Source organism: Echinops telfairi, unplaced genomic scaffold (assembly GCF_000313985.2).
Source record: "Echinops telfairi isolate 266 unplaced genomic scaffold, ASM31398v2 ScPeMD7_7410;HRSCAF=8448, whole genome shotgun sequence".
In the NCBI taxonomy this organism is placed as follows: domain Eukaryota; kingdom Metazoa; phylum Chordata; class Mammalia; order Afrosoricida; family Tenrecidae; genus Echinops; species Echinops telfairi.
Window position 1 is genome coordinate 69,878 of NW_022111310.1, and position 24,028 is coordinate 93,905.

General features: G+C 48.4%; 2 protein-coding genes across 6 annotated transcripts in view; one reads left to right on the forward strand and one right to left on the reverse strand.

Annotated features, from left to right (window-relative positions):
• The first annotated feature begins 65 nt into the window (after nucleotides 1-65).
• CLTA (clathrin light chain A) lies at nucleotides 66-19,097 on the forward strand. Of its 4 annotated transcripts, XM_004711023.3 has the most exons (7): nucleotides 66-395; nucleotides 6,908-6,945; nucleotides 8,293-8,410; nucleotides 12,268-12,379; nucleotides 16,396-16,449; nucleotides 17,708-17,743; nucleotides 18,651-19,097. In XM_004711023.3, the coding sequence occupies exons 1-7, from the start codon at nucleotides 188-190 to the stop codon at nucleotides 18,820-18,822; spliced, it is 738 nt and encodes a 245-aa protein (XP_004711080.1). In that variant the 5' UTR covers nucleotides 66-187; the 3' UTR covers nucleotides 18,823-19,097. The 4 variants fall into 4 exon arrangements, with proteins under 4 accessions (XP_004711080.1, XP_004711081.1, XP_004711082.1 ...); XM_004711024.3 differs by lacking the exon at nucleotides 17,708-17,743; XM_004711025.3 differs by lacking the exon at nucleotides 16,396-16,449.
• Nucleotides 19,098-21,094: 1,997 nt separating this feature from the next.
• The window catches only part of GNE (glucosamine (UDP-N-acetyl)-2-epimerase/N-acetylmannosamine kinase), a 46,314-nt gene continuing 43,380 nt past the window's right edge, over nucleotides 21,095-24,028 (reverse strand). For both annotated transcript variants that reach the window (XM_004711022.2, XM_004711020.2), the window contains 2 exons: nucleotides 23,852-23,968; nucleotides 21,095-23,392 (listed from right to left, as the gene is read on the reverse strand). In XM_004711022.2, coding sequence (XP_004711079.2) covers nucleotides 23,157-23,392; nucleotides 23,852-23,968 — 353 coding nt within the window. In that variant the 3' untranslated portion in view covers nucleotides 21,095-23,156. The remainder of the gene's footprint in view (nucleotides 23,393-23,851; nucleotides 23,969-24,028) is intronic.

The window sequence follows — 24,028 nt, forward strand, 5'->3', positions numbered from 1 at the left end:
TTTCCAGCACCGCGTCACTCCCTAGCCCAACCGGATATAGGGGCAGGGTTTCCGCTTCCGCCTTCTCCCTCCTCCCGCTCGTCCTCCGACCGTACTCGCCAGCACCGCTGCTGCTTCCTGCTGGGCTGTCGGTGGGTCAGTTGGCTTGTCTCCCAACGTCAGCGGCCGTGCCGTTGAACTGTCCGCCATGGCTGAAGTGGATCCGTTTGGCGCCCCTGCCGGCGGCCCCGCACTGGGGAACGGGGTGGCCGGTGCCGGCGAGGAAGACCCGGCCGCGGCCTTCTTGGCGCAGCAGGAGAGTGAGATTGCGGGCATCGAGAACGACGAGGCCTTCGCTATCCTGGACGGCGGTGCCCCGGGACCCCAGCCGCACGGCGAGCCGCTGGGGGGTCCGGGTGAGAGCGCGGGCACGCTGGGGCGGGAGCACTTGTCTGGAAGTTCAGGCCAGAGGGCTTCTGCGGACGGACGCGTAGCGCCTTGTTCCTTGCTAATCCGGAAGGCTAGAGAGGGGTGAAAAGAGGAAACGAGACCCCTGCCCGGTCATGCGAAACCCAGGCTCGGGAAGCTACCCCGTCAGCGACTACCGTGGGTGCGAGCGGAGCGAACAAAGTAAAAGAAAGTAGGATGGGTGGTACTTAGGCTGAGGCGCCCGAGGAAACTCGTTCAATTTAAGCACGTTTTCATCAAACACTGGTCTTGGCTTGAACTTGCCCTCTGAAACAGCCGCGTTGGCTCATCTAGGCCAACCTTGCACGCGAGTCTGACACCAGGACAGAAAAAGAGTAATACGCTGTGTTTGAGATCTCTAAACCAGCCAGCCAGCCAGCAGTGCAGGTCAGCGTGCAAGCGCTGAAAGTGCACGGAGTGCGGGGTCTGGGGAAGGGAGGGGTGAACCGCAAAGTCAGAGACCGCCTCCAGGAAAGACACTTGAGCCAGAGAGGACGAGGAGGTTAGCCTTTGCGGAACTGGGATTTCTGGAGCTCTTCTGGGAACGGCTTTGGTAGCCCGTGGGCTTGGGACGCTGAAGAGTAGCCGGCACCAATTAAAGAGAGGAGAGGTGTATAGAGAGTGCAGTCTGGCGCTCCCCCTACTCCCCCAACTCAGGCCAAGAGAAAAAAAGGGTTGTGTGTGTATGTGTCTGTGAATGTTTTGCTTATGTGTGAGGCTTAAAATTGGGGCTCTTAAGCCTGTTCGGCGGCGGAGCAAAGTAGGGACTAGTAGCCAGAATAAAGGAGACGTGACTGGCCATTTACTTTTGTTCATTTCCAATTAAGGGGAAATAAGGCGTTGGTGGGGCACATAGGGATAGCTGTACCACCCTAAACTCCGAAATGGAGGGATGTGGCAGGTAGCATAAATGAAATAAGCAAACTGGATGTGAGACTAAGAAACATTGGCGACTGAGTAGGACTGTGCTCAAACAGGCCCAGAACTCTCAAGTTACTGAGTCAGCCAAGCAGAACATCCGCCCGGGGAGTGGGAGCCTCCTCTCTTGTAGTCCCTCAGTTCTCTACTACACCAGGCTGTCTCCTAAGCCATCGGTCCTCCCAATAAGAACCTAGATGGGGACCAAAAGTGCGACTATAAAATGCAAGTTAAGGGCTCCCCAGACATAAGCTTTTTGCATTCTCTAGAATTGTCCAGACAGTGAACATAGGATGTTTAGTAGGCACATTGGACTGCACTGGGCTGTGACTGAGAGTCGAAGTTGCTTTTAGGTGGTTAGATGGTATTTTCATGCAGCCCTCTTAATGTTTGCCTGAGCATCATAAAAACTTGCTTTTTAGTTTTGGGGATTTTTATTTGTTTGTTTGTTAGATTCTTAATTTACTTTCCTACATTTAACAAAAGAGAAACCTTGAGTCCCAGAGAGAAGTGCCTTAAAAAAAGCCAAGTTAATAGCTGAGCCCAATCTTCCCGCTCTTTGACTGTGCCCCTATCTTCTGCAGTTATGGTAGCAGGTGGTGGGGTGAGAGGTGGTCCTTTTTGAAAGGTAATTATGGCTGCCCTGGGTGTCTGGGAGAAGCAGGAGCCCATGGGGTGTGTCCTTACTACACACCTCATTAGAAGGCTGCCCTGACTCAAGGACATTATTCCTTACTGTTCTATCCCTAATGCCCAGCAGGTTTCTGGCACATTGTAGGTGCTTATATGCTTGCCAAAAGAATGGGCAAAAGTATCAGGCCCATCTGTCCCTGCAGAACTGGCAGGTCTGGATGCAGAGAACAGAGTTGGGACACGTAGGCCCCGTGTGCATCAAGCCTTCAGCAAAGGGAAGGAAGGAATGATTGCTGACTTAGTTCTTTGGAAGAACTCTTAGTTAACTAAGCATTTAGTGACCTAAAGCCAGATTCCTGGCCGTAAGGCTGAGTTGGTCGTGCAGTGGTCAGCACTTCCTTTGAGGATTAGAGAACTACTGGACACTTTTTCTTCATTTGTGTGTGTGTGTTTTAAAGAGACAGTATAGTATTCTGTTAATGTAGTCTGCTTGAATGCTTAGCCTTTGTGGTCTCAGGCAAGTTACATATCTGCTACCACCATCCTGCCTCAGTTTTCTCTGTAAAAAAGTGTAATATATGCCACAGAGGGCTGTTGTGATATGAACAAGCACCTCTACTGGGTTTACGCATCGTACCTGGTTTAGAGTAATCGTCCAGTGAATTCCAGCTACTTTCTGAGGGGATGATGGAGAGAGGGATTTTGAGATCTATAGGGTTGGGGGTATTCTGATGAGATTGAGAAGTTTCAGGTGGGACCGCTTTCTGGTGTGTTTAGTAAGGTAAACAGGGGAGTTACAGGGGAAAGGAGGAGATCCACGCTAACCCCAGCCATAACCAGGGCCGTTAGACCTGAGCCTTTGATCCTTCTCTTGGTTGTCAGGAGACCCAAAGAAAAGAAAGAAAGTAAGTGCAGAGGTGAGAAGTAATGAGTGAAGTGGCTCCAGCGATAAGGAGGCAGACCAAGGGGACAAGAAAGGAGCCGCAGAGCCTAGAACCACTGAGGCTGAACAGGGTTCGGAAAGGTGATTATGGAGCTCTAAAACACTCTTCTGTAGCTGGTAACGGTTCTCTTGACGGGAGAATGGAAGGACAGTAGTTGTAAGCTTCCTGGAGGAGACGTCACATTGGTAGTGATGGTAGTGAAGAAAAGTTCGGGGAAATCTTGGGCATGCTGTTCACTTAGCAATAATGAATTTACTCTGCATTTACTCCATCCTTGTTGTCAGGTGCCATTGAGTCTGTTTCACTTGTGGCAACGCTGTGCACAGAGAAGAAAGCACTGTCCAGTCCTGCATCCGCCTCAGAATCGCTGCTGTGCTTGAGCCCATTGTTAGCGCCACTGTGTCATTTCATCTTCTTGAGAGTGTTCTTTTGGTGGCTGACCCATCACCAAGCCTGGTGTCCTTCTCCAGGGACTGGCCCTTTCTGATAAGGGGGCCAAAGTATGTGAGTGAAGTTTCATCGTCACATCTTAGCAGCATTCTGGCCATCATTCCTCCGAAACATTTGTTCAATCTTCAGGCAATCTGTGGCATAGTCATGATTCTTCACAACACTGTAATTCACATACATCAACTGTCCGTGCTCTTTGCTCCATCATCTAGCTCTTTGTGTACAAGAGGCGATTGAAAAGAACCTGGTATGGCTCAGGTGACTGCTTTGTATTTTAACACTTTAATGAGAGAATGTGCAGTAGATCTGACCAACACAGTATGTCGTTTATTTTCTTGATGGCTGCTTCTATGGGCATTGATAATTAACCCAAGTATAATAAAAATCATTAATGACTTCAATCTTTTCTCTGTTTATCTTGGTATTTATCGGTGCAGTTTTAAAGAGTTGTTGACATTGGGTTGTAATCCAGGCTGAAGGCTGCAGCTCTTTCTGGATCATCATCTGCTAAGTGCTTCAAATCCTCTTTGCTTTCAGCACACAAGGCTGCTGTCATGTACATATCTCAGGCTTTTAGGGAGCCTTCCTGCATCTTGATGCACGTTCTTCATCTGGCCCAGACTCTGTTGTTTGCTATGCATACAGATTGAATAAGTATAGTAAAGGTGCAACTCTGACGGACACCTTTTTATGTTAAATGGTGCAGTGTCTCCTTGCTCTCTTGGAATAACCACCTCTGGACAGGTTTTGCTGGAGTGTGCTTGTAGTATTTCTGGGATTTCCATTCTTTGTGGCAGTAACCATAATTTGTTATGATCCCCACAGTCACGTGCTTTTTGTATTAGCAATAAAACAGGGATATGTCTTTCTGATATCCTCTGCTTTGAACCAAGATCCATCAGATGTCAGCATTGATAGACCATTCCTGTCTTCTGAGTCCAGCCTGAATTGCTGGCACTTTCCTGTGGCTGTATGGCTACAGCTGTTCTTAGATTATTTTCCATAATTTTACTTGCATGTATTATTAATATCTCTGCCTAGTCATCTGTATATACTTTCAGATATGATGAGACACCATGGTAAAATGATACTATGAGATAATATGGTAATGTGAGAACTAAGTGATAAGACGAGAACTGATGCTCATTGGGGTTAAGCAGTGCTCCTAAGGTAACAAGCTAGTAAATGTCTCAGCTAAGATTCAAACCCAGTAGACCTGACTTCAAATGACTGAGAAACGCAGGAAGTTGAAGATCAATTTGGAACAACGGGTCACATTTGGAATCTGGGGCCACTGTTTCTGTCTCGAGTTTGAGTTCCTACCATGCTCCAAAAAGTTTGCTTCTGGATCATCAGGTGGCTTAGCTCAGTTGTCCTAATAAATTGAGCCCCAGGACACATTTCCGCATATTTCTGTGGACCAAGATTTACAGTTTTCATAAACCCTAGAAAGCCAATCCACTGGGTCTTAGGGAGGGTCTGAGTCAGAGTTGACCTGATGGCCGGTGGCTGCGGACTTAGCTACCCACAGAAGAATACCACCCCATGACCGAGAGCTCGACCCTTGCTGGTGCGTCAGGATGGATCTTCTAGAATCTAGCTCTGCAGTCAGGCACCACGTGATCTAGCCAGAGGTGTAGAACAAGGATTACGTGTAGTTTTCTTTTTGGAGTAGTGATCAAAGTCTCTGTCCCCTTAGCTATGGCCCTGGGCTGGAATAGATTAACTGGGTCCTCTGTGTGGTTGCTGTAACACATTAACCAGAATGTAGGCCTGGCCAGACAAGCTCTAGGATTCAGAACTATCTCACTCTTTCCTATCTTACAGAAAATTAATTCCAGGTATATTGAAGAGGCTTATTTTTTTTTAAGGAAAAGTGAAATTCTCTCAATAAGAAAGGCCTTAAGCATAAAACCAAACCCAGAAACCCCAGAGGAAGTGATAGTGTCCACGTACACGTTAACGGGTTCCTGTAGTTCCTGGGCGGTGTAAGTGGTTGAAAGCTCAACTACAAGCGAAAAGCCTGGTGGTTTGAACGCATCCAAAGTCACTCAGAAGACAGCCCCCCCCCCCCCCGTTCCTGGAAGGACGGACACGGCCTGGACAGGCCTACGGAACAGGTCTCCACACGTGGAGTCGTGAGGAGGCCAGCACGATGGCACATGACCGCGACATACAGAGGTTTTTGTTAAATATCACAAATGACAAAATGGGAATATTTGCACCTGAGAAGTTTCATATCTACTAAATACAGAATACTTAGATCAAAAGATAGAAAATGGGCAAAACCTGACAGTTCGGTACAAAATAAAATGTCAGCTATGTACGTAATCGCAGGAAATAGGATTGGTCCATCTTAAGTCACCGTGAGTGTTGTTTTCTTTTGCCGCAGAAAGTATGTTAAGTCTCCAATACCAAGGGTGCGCTCGCGCTGTTGGTGCCTCCCTGCTCTGGAGTGATTGTCACTGCTGGAGACTCCTCCTCCTCTGCGTTTCTGAGACTGTAACTCTACGGGAGTAGAGAGCCTCAACTTCCACGGAGCAGCTGCTGGTTTTGAATTGCTACCTGCAGTTAGCAGCCTACCTCGTAACCACTGCACTCGAGAGCTCCTTGGCAGTATTATAAATTGGTAGACCCCTAGGGGAGCAAGTGGTCTGTGTATTAGGAGTCTTTATAAAAATCTATCCAATAATTCTACATCACGAATTATATTGAATGTGCTAAAGAAGATTATAGGATTTGTGTGTGTGTTTCCAAAACTTGACAGTGCTATGCACAGAAACAGCTTATAGTAGAAAGAAAAAAAGCCATTGACAAAGGTTAATATCTTTTTGTATGATAAAATAGGCAAAGGACTAAAGCAGAGAATTAAAAATTTTTAAAGTATCAGAAAAAATGTTGAAATAATCAAAATCTATAAGCCGACAATTGAAATATAATGAAAACTGAAGTTGGTTAGTAAATGTTTAGCTCTAAGGATTGTATTCATGTGTCAGATGAACAGATGGGCTTTTTGAATTTCCTGATTTGCTCAGGAATTAACTCTTGTTATTCGTTGATTGAGCTCAGTGGGCAAGTTAGGTCTAAGCATAAAGTACTTATGTGAGAAAGTACTATGATTGATTATCTTCGCGTCATCTCTTCAAAAACAGGAGCCCTGCATGATCATGAAGTTCTGGCACTTCCAGGTTTGTTCTGAGAGTTAAAACTAGGTAGCTGGCACATTGGGAACATTAGATAAATAGGCATTCTCAGATTAAAAGGTGTTGAGAATTTGATGATGTAGATAAGTAGATTACCAAAAAGCTTTTGTTATGTGTTCCAATTGTGCTGAAAGAAGCTTCTGTATCTACATTAGATCAATGGAAAGGATGGGGAAACTCCAAAGCCACGGGAAAGGAAACTAAGAGGAGCAAGAGGGCCAGTGGATTGTCCAGATGGTTTGGGGCCGCATTCAAATTGGGGCTAACTAGTTAACCACCCTGAGTAATAGGCTGCCATCTTTTGTCCTGCAGATGCTGTTGATGGAGTGATGAATGGCGAATACTATCAGGTACTGAATACTCTGATAATGTTGAATGAGATTGGGTAGAGTCTTCCTTTGCTATGGTTTGAAGTGAATGAATGGCGGAGAGAGAGAGACTCCTTTCTTTTGACTTTTCCTTGATGTCCTCTTGGAACACTATCTGCCAAAGTAGAGGATCTGAAGAGAAGTGGAATTGGTTGGGTGAGCACGCTTTTAAAATGTTAACTGGGCTGGCTGGAGTATCAACGGACTCCTCCAGAAATGACCTGCCTATCCAGTGGAACTAAGGTCACAGCGGGGGTGGGGGTAGTGGGTTAACCCCTTTATGCTCTTGGGATGGGGAAAGCGCTAAGTCACTGAGTTAACACTTTGAACAATTCTTTGCTAATCTCAGTGGGTTATCCTCATAATCCTAGTGGCTTGAGAGTCATGTCAGCTCTTTCAGGACGCACATGTGACGCTTAAGTCAAGGTGAACGTGAAAAAATAAAGCTCTCACAAGTTCTTTTACAGGATATCATTCAGGTAATGATGATTTCATTTGTTGGTAAAAATGTACTTATGGCTGCCAAATAGTTTTAAATTGTTGTGAGGGACAGGATTGGCTCTTCCATCTCAAAAGTGTGCCAACTCTGCCCTCGTTCCACAGCTCCAGTAACCCTCTGAAGTTGACTAGCTCCCCAGCCTCACCCGTCAGAAGGAGGAGTCTCTCCCCAGGACTCCCCGCCCTCTCTTCCTTGGCGTGACTGTAGTGACGAGGCATTTTCTTTAGGACCCTGTTTCCTCGACCACCTGTCCTCGATCGGGTGGCAGGGACGGCCTTTTCCCTGCATAGTACAGGAACAGCTAGACCCCTTAAGGGCTAGAGTTTGCTCTGCTGCATGTTGACCTTTGTTAGTTTGACGTCTCCACGTAGCTTTTCTATCTCCCCTCATATCTCACTTATTCATAGGTAAGATAAGTACTCTGCCTCCCTCAAGGTATGGTAAAAATTAAGTGCAGTAATTAAGCTTTTAGCTGAAAGGCCGGTGGTTCGGACTTAGCAACGGCACCACATCTTCACAGCTGCTCCACAGGAGAGCGCGGAGGCTACCTGCTTCTATTAAGTTCTGCCACCTCGGACCCCCTCTGGCGACGTTCTCAGTCCTGTCGGGTCGTCCCTGAGAGTCGACATTGGCTTGATGTCGGTGGGCAATGTTCACAGAACCTGTGGCATGTAAGGCACTCTTGTTAGTGCTAAGGCCCTGAGCCTCTCCCTTACTTGAGCATTTTGCACTAGCCCTCAGCTCTGTGTGTAACAACAGTTCTAACCAGGATGAAGTATATTTCTGGAAGGAGTTTTGGTACTGACAGCACGATTGTGTTTTGTGTTAAGGAGAGTAATGGTCCAACAGACAATTATGCCGCTATCTCACAAGTGGACCGGTTGCAGTCAGAGCCTGAAAGTATTCGCAAATGGAGAGAAGAACAGATGGAACGCTTGGAAGCCCTTGGTAAAGAATCCCTTTTTGTCTTTGGTGTCAGTTTTCAGTGGAATTGTTAACCTTAACTCTACTTTTAGCTTGAATTAGCCCTGGTACCTCTGTCTCCTGTGTGAGACAACCGAAGGTCACAAAGCCACCCTCGTGGAGGTGCTGACTCACAGGTCATTGTAGGGCAGCCCAGAGAGCCACCGAGTGCCTCATCTCCTTTCAGAGCAAGAGCCAAATGCTCTTGTCTCGAGCAGGAGACGTGGAGGAAAAGACTGGGCTCCAGCCCCAGCCCCAAATAGCTCAGACCTTTCAAGAGTCGGCTTCTTCACTGTGGCGTAGGGTCAGCTATAGGACCTCACAGGTAGTCTTAAATGCTATTTATGAGAATACTTTATAAGCTTGAAGGTCGTCTGACTGTGAGACGTCCGTCATCCACTTATAGTTACAAGGCTGGCTTTGAGTGATGCTTAGGAAAAAAATTTAAACTACACTAGCATATGACAATTTGTTGTCATGTTAACGTAATACCCTGTGAGGCGAGGTTTTACATTTTTATGGGCGAGGAAAGTAAGGATCAGAAGTAAATGTCGCTCTTTGAATCACAAAAACGGGAGTGTTGGTGTTTATATCAGCCCTACTTTGGGGTCCTACCCATCCTTCTCCCTTCGTTGTATCCCAGTGGTTCTCAACCTGTGGGTCACGACCCCTTTGGAGGTCAAACTACTCTTTCACAGGGGCCGCTCGATTCATAACAGTAGCAAAATGACAGTAATGAAGTAGCAACGAAAATAATTGTATAGTTGGGGCATCACCACCACGTGAGGGACTGTATGAAAGGGTCGTGGCATTAGGAAGGTCGAGAACCACTGTTGTATCCAAACACATTCCATCTAAACAGTCATCTAGTTTGGCAGGCGGAGCCTCAGATCAGTACCCGTTAGCCTGCCTCAGTGACAAGATGAATGCAGATGGAATAATACCTGTCTGTTGCCTCAAGTAGGGACCTGGTGGCTTTGTGTAGACGGGTTAGGTAGAGAAGGCTGTTGGGTGATGAGATAAGCCAGGACATAGCGTGTTCAGCTATTAAGAATTTAAACGCAGAAGAGTACAATGAATTCCTGTATCATCTAGATACAATAACACTTTGGGTTACATTACATAAGTGAAATATGTATGTGTGTGTTTTATATACACAAGCACGCTTAGGGGTGAGGGGCTGTTCCACTTCTAAGATACAAACATCATATACTTAATGCCTACTAGTGTGTTTTTCTGCAAATCTGCAGTATTCAAGAATCCCCAAAGAGATTTTCAGATGGAGAAATTAAAATTCAGAAATAAGGGTTAGTGCCAAATCGATTGTCTCTTTGGCCCAGCATCTGTGATTTCAGAACAGACTGCACACTTAATTCTGTTGGACTCAGTAGGCATTTCCTGGGTCACTGAGGTCGTCTACCACTGTGCTGTTCCCTGTGGAAGCCACTGAGCCCATGTTGATCTTGAACAGGGCCTCCAACTGTCCATTGAGTCCCACCCCTCCTGAGAGTTTGCCTTTCCACTTCCAGATGAACCCAGTCAGCATCTGCACTTTCGCAAGGTCTGCAGATCTCGGGGCAGCTTGTTGAACTGTCGGTTCTGATTCTGGGGTGGAAAGGTACATCTCGGCAGGGAGTTGAGCTGGAATGACCCAGTGTAAAACCTTGCTCTTGAAGACTTGTACCTAGTGGCTCCTGTTCTAGGTTGTGCAGCCTTAGAAAGATGAAAGAGAGGGCCTTTGGTGTTAGCAGGCTTGTTCGTTGTGTCTTCTGCAGGCTTAGAGGCAAGACTTAACACTGATATTAGTCCTTCTGGAGCATTCTCATGTTAAAGAGCCTAGCTTCATCTTGGTTCTTCTCAAAAGCTTTAGCAACGTTTGTTTTTTCGATGGCCTGTACCTTGCTATCTGGAAATTCCTTGTTTTCTTTTTCCGTGATCACATTGGGCCCTTTGGAAATAGTCCTTGCAGCTGGTTGACTCGAGCTAGCTGGAGACTGAGGTCCACATCTGGCACTCCTTTCCACTGTAATTGAATGCACTTGGCCGGTGCTAAGTGATCTTCCGTCTCCCTTTTCCCTTGGTGAAAGCTGAGAGAGAGCACCAGTCGGAAGCTGCAGAACCAGTGACAGTGCTGCCTGGCTTTCCGCTGCGCTTTTGCTGGAGATGGGCAGAGGCAGGACCTCCTGAATGCCCTCTTCTCGTAAGACAAGGCTCTTTCCTGCCCCTTCCTCCTTCACTCAGAGAGAGTGCAGTAAGGCTTGGATCTTTGCCCCATTAAACGAAACATTTTAGGATGCGAAGTTCTTACTGCTAGTAGTTCCGTGTAAATCTTTTAAAAAGCTACATGACAATTTAAAATGAGCTGTTACATGCAGTAAATATTGTTTGTGCAGGTGCCCATTGGCTTTTATTTAAATTAATTTATTAGAGATCAATTTCCATATCCTTGGCCTTGGTATATAATTTAAAACTTTAAATGAGTATTAATACATTGAAAGAAAGAAAACATGTCATTCAAAAAAATAACTTGTTGGGTGCAACTTCACGATTTCCAAGGAGATCTTACATCCTAAGTGTGGTGTTCCCCGTTCCTGTCCACATGCTCACACACCCCTCCCCCACTGGCTTTCACGGCAGTTTTAGCATCTTCCTTTCCACATGTGGCTGCGGCCAGGGATTTACAGTCCTCAGTGGGAACAGCCAAGTAAATAGATTTTCCTTCTGAATAACAGATCACCTTCTGACAAGTTAACAAATTAGAAAATGTCTGTATAAATAATAAAAGACCTTTGATCATCTGAAACTGTTGAAGCGTTTCTAGCTGCTGCTAGGTGATTTCTAGCTGTGACAAAGCTTGCTCGCCAAGACCCTGAACATGCCCCGGAAAGCACACTTCCTCCCTTCAAGAGGTGACTGGATGCCACACCGTCTCTGCTCCCTTCTCCAAAGATACTAATTGTAGGTTGAGCTCTTGTCTGGATCACTGGCCACCACCTTCTAGCACAACCTATTATTATTCAAAATGTGCTTCTCTTCTGTCGCTTTGGCCGAACTTGAAAGCCAGAGCCGGGTCTGCAGTGTGGCTCTGCCTCTGACTGTCTACCCTTTGGAAGTTCACTTTAACTCTCCGAGCCTTAGCTTTTTCTCACTCCAAGAGCTTACCTTCTTGAGCCGGTTGTAGCGATGAAATGAAATGTCTAAATGAAATGTCTTCCCAAAGAGGACGTCATTCAAAACATGTTTAAAGTCAACTCTCAGGGTCACTGGAATTCTCGATTCCACGCACCGATAAGGCCTGTCTTTCTGTATCTCCTACTCCATGCTCACATACCTTTCTTCAGCTGATTGTCTCAGTGAAACGTATATTAAGTCCTAAAAAATCACCTTTGGTGATAAGCCCCCAGGAAGGGGGGTGGGGGGGGTTAGACATTGCCATGGGAAATCTGCAGTCTTGGTAAACGGCGAGAGTTGATGCAAATCCAGGTGTGTCTTTCCCCTCATTTCTGGAACCTCTTGGTTAATTGTGCGCCCCCCCACCCCCACCCCGCCCCCTCCAAACACACCTGCAAAATATTTGACTGGTGAGCTAGCCGCCAAGGGCTTGGCAGATTGGGATGAGCTTCGAAAACCAAGAATAGGGTCACTGAACTCCAGAATTAATGATATAAATGGGAAAAAGACAGGGCTTTTTGTTCACTACTCTGCACGCACGCACACACACACACACATTCAAGTGCACACTCACCCACCCTTAGTTTAATGAGACCCAGATAAACTGATGGAACTCACTTAAATTTGTGTTTTCCTTCAATTGCATGGTTTTACCTGTCCTCCCTTCCAAGATGCCAATTCTCAGAAACAAGAAGCAGAGTGGAAGGAAAAGGCCGTCCAGGAGCTGGAAGAGTGGTACGCCAGGCAGGACGAGCAGCTCCAGAAAACAAAAGCGAACAACAGGTCAGTCGGGAGGGAGGGCCGGCTTGTTTCCTAGGAGCGGGTCCCAGTCGGTCCCAGCGCCCAGTCTAGGTTCTCGCTTCCTCGGTTAGTATGAACTGCCTTTGCAGACTTTTGTTTTTCTCTAAAGTGCTTGGAACAGGCTTGCAGATCTCTCGTTCTGTGAGCATCAGCCAGCTCGTGTGAGTGCAGCCAGTAAACAAGACCTGGGTTGTTAAGTGTCGCCCGGACTGGTCGGCACCGCAGGAGAAGTACTCCATGGATTAAGCCCCTGTGTAAACATAAAACCCTGAAATGAAAGGTCACTTTCCTGACATCCCAGGATCCCGTTTATTTCAAGATGATTATAGACTTCCTTGGTCTCTTCCCTCTCCCCTGAACCCCCCCACCCTGCTCGCTGAGAGCTGCCTCCTGAAGGGGCCCATTGGTTGGGAAGTGTGCTTTGTAATTAGGCCGCAAGGGAGTGCCAGCAGAGTGCATAACTCTCCCAGGAAAATCTTGAATTGACTTTTTAAAATGTTCCTTCTCTTCCGGTGCCTGTGGAGGTTCAGGTGTGTGGAGAAAGCACTTTCCTTTCTGTGGCACCACCAGCAGCCAGCGGCTGTGACTTCAGGGCGCCCCACTTGGCAGCTCCTCCCTGCAGGCAGCTTAGAGAGAGCCCAACTCCCTCACTGGTCAGCCCTCTCACTTCTGTGTAAAGGCGGGCCTGACTGGCCCACGTAAGCATTTTCGTCATCCTGGTGAAGAGCCTTCCTGTACCCTGGGGAGGGGAGCAGGCCTTGGCTATGTGCCCTTGTCTCTAGAAGTGAATCTGTCCAGAAACGAGGGACAAGGCAGGGGAAGTGGGCAGTCTAGTAGCCAACCAGTGTGTTCCATGGTGGGCAATTACGATAGGACAGATGGACTCCTTTTAAAGCACCCCTTCCGCAGTCTGTTTCTGGTTATCTAGCTCTGCTTGCTGTCCCTCAGGTGCCAGGCTCCAGCCACATCCTGGCCGCCCCCTGGAGAACCCGCATTCGGGGAGTGCCGGTGGTGCCCCATTTGAAGTGGGTGGCAAGGGTGGGGACTCTGCTCTCAGCGTCAGCGGCACAGGGCTAAGGTCGAGCTGTTGGGTCAGTGTGACTTGCAGGCAGGTCCTCCTCTTCCCCCATGTGGGTTCGCGGTCACTTGCCTCCAGTCTGTGCGGAGAGGAGTGGGTGCTAAGTATGAGCCCCTTGCCGGGCCCTGCGGCACCTCAGCAGATGGCCGTGATTGGGTTGGGGACAGGCTTCCCTCTGCACAGTTTTCCAAGCCAGTTTTGGTGAACTATTACTGTTCTTCTGTAAAGAAAGGGGTGCTTACTGTCTGTGGGTAGAATTTTTGTCTTTCAAGAGAGTATATGCTCTGTGTTAAGGAGTTCAGTCCAGTTGACTAGATTGACTAGGCCCCCCAGGCACTGGTTTGTGGCTTTGATACCTTCGGCTTTGTGATTAAGTGCTTGATTGCTCATTGAAAGGTCGGCAGTTCAAGTCCACCAGCTGCTCTGGGAAAAGATTGGACACCCATGGACAGTTAGGTCTCCCCTGCCCTCTGGGGTCCTTTGAGTAGGGCTCCACCAGGGTTACTGGGACTTGTAGAATGTTGCATGGGCTGGTTCCCCTCAGAGGTGAACTCTAGCTGCGGAGAGGGAGAGTGCGCTACTCGTGGTGCAGAAAGCGAGTGGCATACGAGCCACTGTCGCCACGGCAGAAGGGGGGTGGGTTTTACTTTTGGTCCCAATACTTCTTTAGTGGTTAGGGGTGGGAGTCATTTAGAATCTCTGGGGAGGATTTTTTCCAATGGCTTCTCCCTCTCTCACTTTGATTTCTAAACATCTTAAGAGACCAGAGCACCAAGATCCATTTATATGTATGAGGTGTCTCGTCTTTGGGTCGGTCTACAGTAAGTAGTGTCTTTTTAGGAAGGAGAATTGGGGTGCCCGTTTCAAGCCCCTGTCGTTCTCCTGGGCTGACTCCTGCAGCAGCTGGATGCTACGGGACCCAGAGCCCTGAGGCAGAGAAGCAGAGACCTTTGACAGCAGCGCGGGGGGTGGAAAGGGCCTGGTTCTGTGGGTAGGCCACCGGCCTCCGCCCTCCCAGCAGCCCTCAGTCATTCAGCACAGCCTTGGAGACCCTCTCGGTCAGGCCTCGGGTGGTTGGTCAGCAGGTACAACGGGGCCTTCACAGAATCCATCGTCCATTGGGTCAGGCCGCAGACTAGCAGACTATACACCTCCCTCCTACCTCTTCAGTAGGGGCCTAAATGTCACTGCCCAAGAGCCAGGTAGTAAGTGGCAACCTCTGGGAAAAGGTCCCTTGTCAAGGGAGTCAGTGGACATGCTCCTATATGTAGTTGGGTGTTTCTACTCCTTCCCAAACCCTCACAGGAGCCCTTCAAGGATGACAGGGAACTTTGGAGCTGACACTTTGCAGCTCTTTGGGAGAAACCGTGATTTTCTGGGAACATGTTTTCCCATGCCCATTCTAGGTTATTTATGGAGGGGCCCACATGGGAGTCAGGTCTCCTGAGCTTGCTGTGTGTCAGGACCGAAGGTATTCCTCCTCCTCCCCTTCCATCCTCCCTGCGGCCCTCCACGGCCTGGCTGAGGGCAGCTGCTTTGTAGCCCCTGGGTGACGAACAGGCAGGTGGAAGAGCTGCCTCTGGGATGTGTGTAATTGTCTCTTTGTTCCAGGCCTGTAACCTTGGCAGGCTGTGCTTGTCACCAACTAGCTCTTTAGCTGCGGGTCTTGCTGCAGAGCCAAGCCTGACAATCCACACTTTTGTCCTCTGGTACTGATGCCATGAACGGGAGTCATTAAACGTTTACGCTCTTGCAGCTGGAGAAGCTCGAGTTAAAACCAATTAGGTGTGGCCTCTGTGGGAACTGACAGGCTCAGGGGTTTACGAACCGAACCGGCCTGCCTTTTCTTTCCCGCCCCTCACTGTGCCCACAACCAACTCAGTTTTCTTTCCTGCTGACAGACTGCTCTGTGTGCTCTTTGGGAATGCCCACAAAACACCTATATTTAAAATATGGGAAATATGGGAAAGAAGGAAGGGTGAGCTTAAAAATAAACAGATGAAAATTCAGGTAAATCGTGCACTTCGAGGAAGGAGTCCCTTCCAGACCACCACCCCCTCCAGATCAACCCAGCCTGGACTCGGGATGGGGTCACAGTCTCCACGGTGGGCTCTGGCCCCAGCCACAGTGGACAGCGCTGGGCCTGCTGGGCGGTCCCCATAGTGCCAGTTCCTCCACCCAGAGCCCTGTCATCTTGTCCCCTACCTGGTCTGAGGGAGAATTGAGGAGTCAGTGGGTTGAAGTTGTGGTTTCAGGGCTGTGCCTTGTGAAAGCCAGTCGAGCCAGCGTGGAGCTCTAACTTAGAGAGTGTGATGACCTCTGCAGGCGGTGACCGCCCTGGGCTGGGATGTACACACAGCCAAGCAGAGCCAGGGCCCCTGACTCCTGCCCACCATGTCCCGCCTCCAGGTGCTTTCACTCTCAGGTACGCATTTTGGAATGACTGCTTTCCCAGGATCCTGAAAATTTGTCCAAGCCAGCCAGTGTGGGGAATGGAGAGTTAGACCGACCGGCGCGGAAGTGGCAACGCCCAATGGTCTTTACTCAGCTAGCAGGGAGGGGCCCAGCTTCCTACATGCACATCCCTGGGAAGAGGCTTCCTATCCAGAAAAGCACATTGGGTCCGGGTCATTGGCAGAGAGAGAGCTTGTAAAATGCAGGTGAGAACACTGGCGGTCCTGCGGCTCGTAGGGCTGAGGACAGAGTCAGTGTCGTGCATCTCTGTCAGGGTCTTTGCCCATCACTGGGGCTTGAGTGCCCATTGCTGCTGGGACAGACCCCCTGCAGCATGTGCTCCAGAGCACCCTGGAGGCCTTGCCGGGGCTAGGATTGAGCTTGCGGGTTTGAGATGTTTCTGCTTCTCAATGCTCTCTCTTTTTCCCTGCCTGCTTGCCTGCCTTTTGGATCTCTTGCTGTCTAGGGTGGCAGACGAAGCTTTCTACAAACAACCCTTCGCTGACGTGATTGGTTATGTGTATGTTGCAAAACTAATTCCTTTCCTTGTTTTGATTCTTTCTACTTTCGTTTAGAGTTAATGCTTTTATGTCACAAGTTGCTTTGCTTTTTAAGTGATTTCAACCTGGCACTGTGGGGCTCCTCAGAGAGGATAAGCCGGGGTGTGACCCATTGATGGTAACAAGTGGCAGAATTATGGCTTCTTGCATCATGGGTTTCCAGTTTTCACATTCAGGGTTTTAGAGGGAAGAAAGTGAACTCCCTTTCGAGATTTGAATCCCTCGTGGCCTGGTCTGGGAAGGGTTTGGGACTCGGGTGGACTCTTACTTCATGCTGTTGCTACCACCACTGCTGCTTCTGGTGCCCTGCGGCCCACCCCTCACCCTGGGTAGGAAAGAGAAATCTTCCAGTCTGGGAGGAGGGGAAGCCCAGGAGCAAGGAGCAGCAGAACTAGCACCTGCATTTCCAAAGTCAGAGCTCTGGGGCAGCCTTTTCTACATTTGGTTACTGGACACATACATACCATATATGCATCATAAGATATGGGGTTACTTGCCTGTCCCTCAGGGCAGAAGAATCCTGTGCTGGGGCAAGGGAGTATCTTTGAGGGGTACCTGTGCAGGAATCATTTGGTTCTCTTAGGGACTTATATTGGGAAATTGTTTAATGGTCAGCTTCCCACCCAGGCCAAAAATGGTTCCCAGTTAGGGGTTTCAAAATAGTCAAAAGTGATAAGACACTGCCGTTTTGGCTCCTCCCACCCCATTCTGGGAGTAGATTGTGTTTTTTACAAAGATTCCTGATCTCAAAAGCAGTATACCAGAGACTTGAAAACAGGTCCCAAGTTCCCTCCTGAAAGCCCAGGGCCCTGGTTGATCTGAGGTAGATGGAGGAGGAAAGGAAGCTGTCGGGGAGGGTGGGCAGTAGGTGGAGGTCTGGCCAGGCCTGTGCCCTGGAGGTGGGCTTCCTGTTAGAAGACAGCTGTGTGTCCAGGGCCCCCAGATGTATTTGCACTGAGACTTGTGAAATGCTGGACTTACAGGTGGTGGTTGAGTGATTTGTGCACATTCTCTCTGGAGTCGCAATGGAGCCTAGAAAGGCCGAATGTGGGTCTGCCGGGCAGCAGGGCGGCCCAGCAAAGCCAGCTGCACGCTCCTAGCATAGATGGAGTGCGAGGGCATGTCTAGCTGACTGACCATCTGCATTGAGCTCATTCTCATCTTCTGTAGCTGACCTAAAGTTTCTCTCCTTGTTTTTTTCTTCTCTTCACCTTTAAGCACAAACATAAACCATCCTTGCTACAGCCTAGAACAGTTAAGTAAACTTTTCTCCCTGCCCCTAACTGTGTGTGCCATGAAGTCGCAGTGTTGTGGTGGCTCTGGGCTTCAGCAGTGTTTGCCACGGCCATCCCTGTGATAGTGCCACCCCTCCCTCCCCACAGACCAGTCATCTCCATTGCTTTCGCTTCGCCCGTGGTGCCTGTTGGAGTAGCTGAACCTACAGTGTGTTTTCCCTCCTCTCTTAACCACTGTCTATCCGGCTAAGCTCCCAGCTCAGGGTGGGCTGACGTGGACGTGAATGAATGTTGGAGTAGACCCTGCCACAAAGCAACTCCAGTGGCTCTTCTGCCAGCGTGTGCCGGGCGTGGCCTACGGCACCTGGCCGCAGGGAAAGTGGCGAACTTTCGGCTCAATTGGCGAATGTCCTAACCAACTCTGGGAGAATGGCTTTCGTCTCTGGTGCCTGCTAGCATGGGGGCTTTGTCTTGAGTCTCTGTGATCTGTCTGCCATTTCTCTCCAGCCTTCGGAATGAATCCACAGTGTGTTTTGCACTGTCCTGTGGACTTTTTCCAAAGTCTCTAAATTTCCTTGAAACAGCACAGCCCAGCTCAAACTTCGACTGCTCCAGTTCCTGGCCAGCCGCCTGCTTTGTTCTACTCATAAACGCAGTGTGTAGCTGGCTACAGGCATGCTTTCTACCATTCAGAATGGGCAGAGCGAGAGAGAGTGAGCCCTGAACCAAACACCTGTATTCCAACATTTTACACAGCAGTCCGGGCCCACTTGTGCTTAGAGAGCCGGCCCTGTGTCTGCCCCCGAGTCTGACCCAGGCCGGGGGGTGCCCTTCAGTCAGGCATGAAGAGGCAGTCACTTTTGTAGCAAGGCCGCCAGGTAGCGCGGGTTCTACATGACACCAACAGATTGTGTTGTTGCTTCCAGGGCGGCAGAAGAAGCCTTTGTAAACGACGTGGACGAGTCTTCCCCAGGCACTGAGTGGGAACGGGTGGTCCGGCTGTGTGACTTTAACCCCAAGTCCAGCAAGCAGGCCAAAGACGTCTCCCGCATGCGCTCTGTCCTCATCTCCCTCAAGCAGGCCCCCCTGGTGCACTGAAGAGCCGCCTCTTGGAAACACTACATCTGCAATATCTTAATCCTACTCGGTGAAGCTGTTCCCAGTAATTGGATTGATTATGTTGAGTTCTTTTGGACCAAACCTTTTTGTCTTTAGAGTTGATCATTGTTTGTGATTGCATGTTTCCTTCAACTGTGCTCTCTGGCGTTCAGAGAGGAAGGGAGAGGAGGGAGGGAGGGAAGCCAGCCTCCCAACTGTAGCCTCCCCTGTGCTTTTGTGCATTCTTTCTGAGAATAAATTTCTGTTCAAACAAACGTGAAGCTTCTTATTGGCCTCAAGGCGTTGTGCAGCTTGGAGTGAGGTTTGAAGGAATGAGGCACTTCCTTTGTCATTCCTAGAGCTGAGGGGGCACAACCATCAGGCGCCACCCCACCCCACCCCCCCTTAGACTCAAATCACCCCTAGTCTCTCTACTGCAGTAGAATTCTGTGGACATTTTCACTGGCAGAGGCGGCTCTGTGGCTAAAAATTAACCCCTGTTGCTAACCACAAGGTCAGTGGTTCAAACCCACCAGCTGTTCCACAGGAGAAAGATGAGGCTTTCTGCTTCGGTAAAGAAGCCCTCTATAGACTCACCTGGTGAGAACCTGGTGGCAGTACATTTGGTTGGTTTGGGAGCCCCTTAATAGCTATGGGTTTCATCAACCTAGACATTTTCTCCAAGATGGGCTCTTGGCACTGTTCCTTAGTGTAAGGTCTTGGTTAATATGCTTCATCCAGGGTCTCCGAGCGTGTGGACTATATATAATAGGATCTGGACTCCACTGAATTCAGCCACGAAACCTTGGTGAGGGATGAGCATTAATTGTGTGGTAAAGCATCATTCTTGATTCCCTAGCACGGGGTGGGCAGGACCTGGGCCATCCATCCCTAGCATTCTGTCCATGTTTGTCTACTACAATATTTCAATGGACAGGTGCTGTCTAGTGTAGTAACCAGACTTGTGGCCACTTAAATGTAATCATTCCTAGCCTTAGTCACATACATGTGCATTAGCCATGTTGGGTGGCTTCCAGAGTGGATCACACAGATTATACAGCTCCGTTGTCACAAAGTTCTATTGGACTGTGCCACTTACACCCCAGGTTGATCCCCTAAATTCTCCATTCAGGCATCAACACAGTCTACTCCTAGAGTCTGGTACGGTACCTGATGTGATTATGTAAGAATAACCCTGATTTCAGTGATGAGCTTGTGTTGTGTGTGCAGTTGCGTTGATTCTGATTCACAGCTACACCGACCACTCTTACAGGGACACATTATCAGGTCTTTTCTCCCAAGGAGGGGCTGCTGGGTTTGAGCCACTGAGCTTTCGGTTAATAGCCAAGTACTTAGCCACTGTGCCACCAGAGTACCTTGATAAGACTCAGAGACACCTGATCGTAGTTCCATGTCGGAGATTGAGGTAAACTATCATACTACTTCGGGGTGAAGTCTTACCATTGTCGCCAAGGAAAGTTCACAATCTTGAATATCAACCGTGTTTGGTGGGCAGACACACCTCCATTACTTTGACTCTCCTTTCCTAGTTTGGTGTTTCCTAATCTGGCCACATTTCTAGCCTCTGGCCATCCCTCCCCTTTATCCATCCAATGCAAGCAGACACAGTTTACAAACTCTTATTTCTGGGTCTCATTGCCTCCCAGCTACATGTCAGAATCCAATCCCAGAACTAGCCCTTTGAGGTGGCTTTTGGCCACCTCCACCATGCCTTGCCTTAGTCCTTTCAAGCCCCCTGAACTCCATGACCCTATCTCGGTATCTTGTGCCATCTGGACCCATCTTCCCATACCATGATGGGCTGATTAAGAGTAGACATGGCAGGTTTAAGATGCCAACAAAGTCACTGACATTCTCCAAACCAAGAGCTGACAGGTCACAATATGAAGTGATGGTATGTGACTTCTAAGACTAGGTTATAAAAGGCAATGCAATTTGTGTCTCGTTTGCTGGGACACAATTACCGGTGGCACTAAGCTACTATGTAGAAAGCTCTACCACCCTCAAGTCACCAAACAGGGAATCCATGCTGGCCCACGTGGAGACCAAACAGGCCCATACACTGCATGCGGAGAGGCCTGGCTAAGCCCGAGGCATTCTAGCCTATGCCAGCTCTGTGCCAGCACCGGCCACTGACTGCTGGGAGGAGAGGCACCCTGTGAGCCAGAACTGCCAGGAGCGCCTTTCCTGGATTCCTGACCAACAAACCTAAATCTTGAGGTCGTTGTTACATAACATTAGGAGCCTTGGATCAACTCACACTTTTTTTATTCCCATGATGATTCAGAAGAGGAGGGAGTTGGCCTGGGGCCCACCTGGGTGCTTCCATATTTAGTTTCAAACCTTTAGGGGCCAGTTGGCTTTTTCTGTCATATTTGAAATTCTCTAACAATACTTCCTGTTTATAAAAGACTAGGGTTGAGAGATGGGTACTATTAGTTGCCCTAAATTAGACAACCTTTTAAGGGTTTTATAGAAATGCTTTTAGCTAGTGAGTTAAAAAAAGATACCAGAGTATCAGAATTTCCACAAAGAAATATATTTTTTTTTCTTTAAAATTTGGCTCAGAATAATATATTTACATCAAAATAAATTAAGATTTTAACTTAATGTCGTTAACTATATGTAATCATTTGAATATATTAGCCTTTCCATGGATTTAATAAAAACTTACGATTTGGATTTTTATTCGGTATGATCCTTTCAATGTTTGGTGTGAAACTTGCTAGCAGTGCAGCTGCTGGGATGAGTGGTGCCCTTCACCACCTCGCCCAGACCTTGATAGCTGAGCAGGCTCGCTCCCTTCACAAGAGTCACCATGGAATGTTTCAACCAGAACCAGGACTGGGAGCTGACTCAAGGGCTGGCAGGTTTTCAGGAAATTTGCCAACCTCTTACCAACTTTTCACATTGATCCACCAGGAAGGCAGGCAGTTCAGATGTGAGTTTGAATCTTTCAATATACTTTATATGTTAACACTGAAGCAAATATGTTGTCGAATCCCCAAGGTTTTCCTAAGATAAAAAGATCTGACAAACAGAGCTCTCCATTTTTAGGTCATTTAAAAGTACCCATAAGAACCTGTCACCAGTCTAGACCAAATACTGTGCAGGCAGAGCGACACGTGATTGGCTCACAGCTGAGACAGGGTCAAGGATGCATCTAGTTACGTCCAAGCCAGACAGTATTACTAAAGTTTTGGGTAGCCTGGAGTCAATTTGGGTATATTTACATCTGAAGTCTTTTTTGATGGTTGAGCAGAAAAAGCACAATGGGCTGGGGCTTTAGGCACATCATTTAAACAGCTCTAATTTTTCTCTCACATACTCAAAATTTGTGAGGATTTAGGACAATGTATATGAAGCCCCTAGTTCAGAGCCTGGTGTACGGTAGGCCCTATATCAGTGGTGACTACTAGTATTTCTTGCAGGTTAAAATTGCTGACCACCTTCTTGCCTTGGCCCTTGTATTTTGATACCAGTAAGAGCACTGAATCTTATTAACAGGGTTCAGACTCTCAGATCTGGACACTGTTACAGCACGTACCAGCACTGGCCTTAAGGGTGTGGGTCCTTTTCCACCTGATAGGAAAGCTATTGGAGGGCGAGGCATCAGTTAACAGTGATCTTTTGGGGACAGTTAATCTCCTTTCAAAAGCTGTCCCAGTGGCTTTTCAGCTGTCCCTAAGAAGATAAGGACAAAGGTTCCCAAGGGCATCATGATTCATATCCTTGGACTTTATATAAAGTCCCTCAGTTCTGCTGGAGTATCAAAACGACACCATTCAATAAATCACATTTGGGTGACAGATCGGTCTGATGTCTTGAGTGTGATGACTGCTTCTCAGGGAACATGCCTGTACCAAAGCCTATCAAAGAGCTCCACAAAGCTGCCTTTCGTGAAAGTCCTCAAACCTTGTGTGGTGAGCCCTCGGACTGGAGCTGCATCTGTGAACTGGGTGCCGAATTGGAAGAGGAGAATGACTCATCCAGACTAGGGTCCCTCTCCCGCGTGAGTCAGGCCTGCAGCTCGAAGGTGTACCAGGTGCACAGCTAGTCGGCAACTCCATGGGGCTCCCGGACACCAACGTGGTGACTGGAACAGGGTTTGAAATGACTCAAATTCGGAGAAGGAGCTTCTACAAAGCAGGGGTTGGGAAAGGTGACTGGAAAGGGAGACAAAATGTAAAAACTGCTTATTTCTCTGCTCAAGAGGCACCTGCTTTTTTTCAATTGATTATCAAAAAGGTAAGAACTTGATTTCACTACATCTATTGCTCTGGAGACTCGGGCCCGGGCCAGCCGTGGAACACCTAGTAGATCCTGCGAGTTGTATAGTCCAGGACCATGCTGGCAGCACCCAGCAGGGCAGGATCTACCAAATCGGAAACTACCACGTCCACATCCTGAACTGAAGGCAAAGCTTGCTGGCGGATGACGTCTTGGATAGTGTGGATGTAGTGGCTGGCCAGGACTCCGGAGAGGATCACAAGGGAAGGATTGACCGTGTGCAGGATGTTCACAACGCCGAGACCCAAGGCTGTGCCAGCTGCAGGGAAACGAAGAGTGAGCTTAAGGGGGAGGCCAGATCCAAGCCACCAAAGGGGGAAGTGGCAATGAGCTAGTGTTACTTTAAGGAGTGACGTATAAACTTCTACTGAATATCCCCACAGGATCTCTACTAGGTACAAAAAGAAATGATTAGAATGTAATTTAATGGTGGATCTAAGTGAACATCAAGACCATTTCTTCTACTCTCCTAAACCTAGAATAAGCAAACATTATTTTCATAGTTCTGAAACAAAACAAAACAAAACTCCTTTTTAGAAAGGGACTGCTGCCAATACCATGAATGTAATTCCCCCCTTTCTAAGTAGGAAAAACACTTCTAACCAGACATCCTCATCTGTCAGTGGGTTGGGGCCCCAGGGTGCTAGAGGATCACCCGATCCCCACCTCATCCCCACACAAACATACTACAGCTGAGCTGCCGGAGCCCCACACTCACCAGTCCGTAAAATGCTCTGGGCCTTCACGTTGCCAAGTTTCCCAGCTTGGATGAGATGGAGGGCACCCACCGCCTCATCCTTTGGCACTGACATCCCTTCTACCAGGAGCAGGTCCTCTGAGTAGAGTCGAGAAGGACACACAGTGGTGAGTGACTTGTGAGCAGCCTGGGGCTGCA

Bases quoted from the DNA above. Each gene is read 5' to 3' on its own strand.
- CLTA (XM_004711023.3), top strand. From the start codon at position 188: ATGGCTGAAGTGGATCCGTTTGGCGCCCCTGCCGGCGGCCCCGCACTG. The intron at 6,946-8,292 runs GTACTGAATACT...TTTTGTGTTAAG, and splicing joins TGAATGGCGAATACTATCAG to GAGAGTAATGGTCCAACAGA. The intron at 12,380-16,395 runs GTCAGTCGGGAG...CTTGCTGTCTAG, and splicing joins AAAACAAAAGCGAACAACAG to GGTGGCAGACGAAGCTTTCT.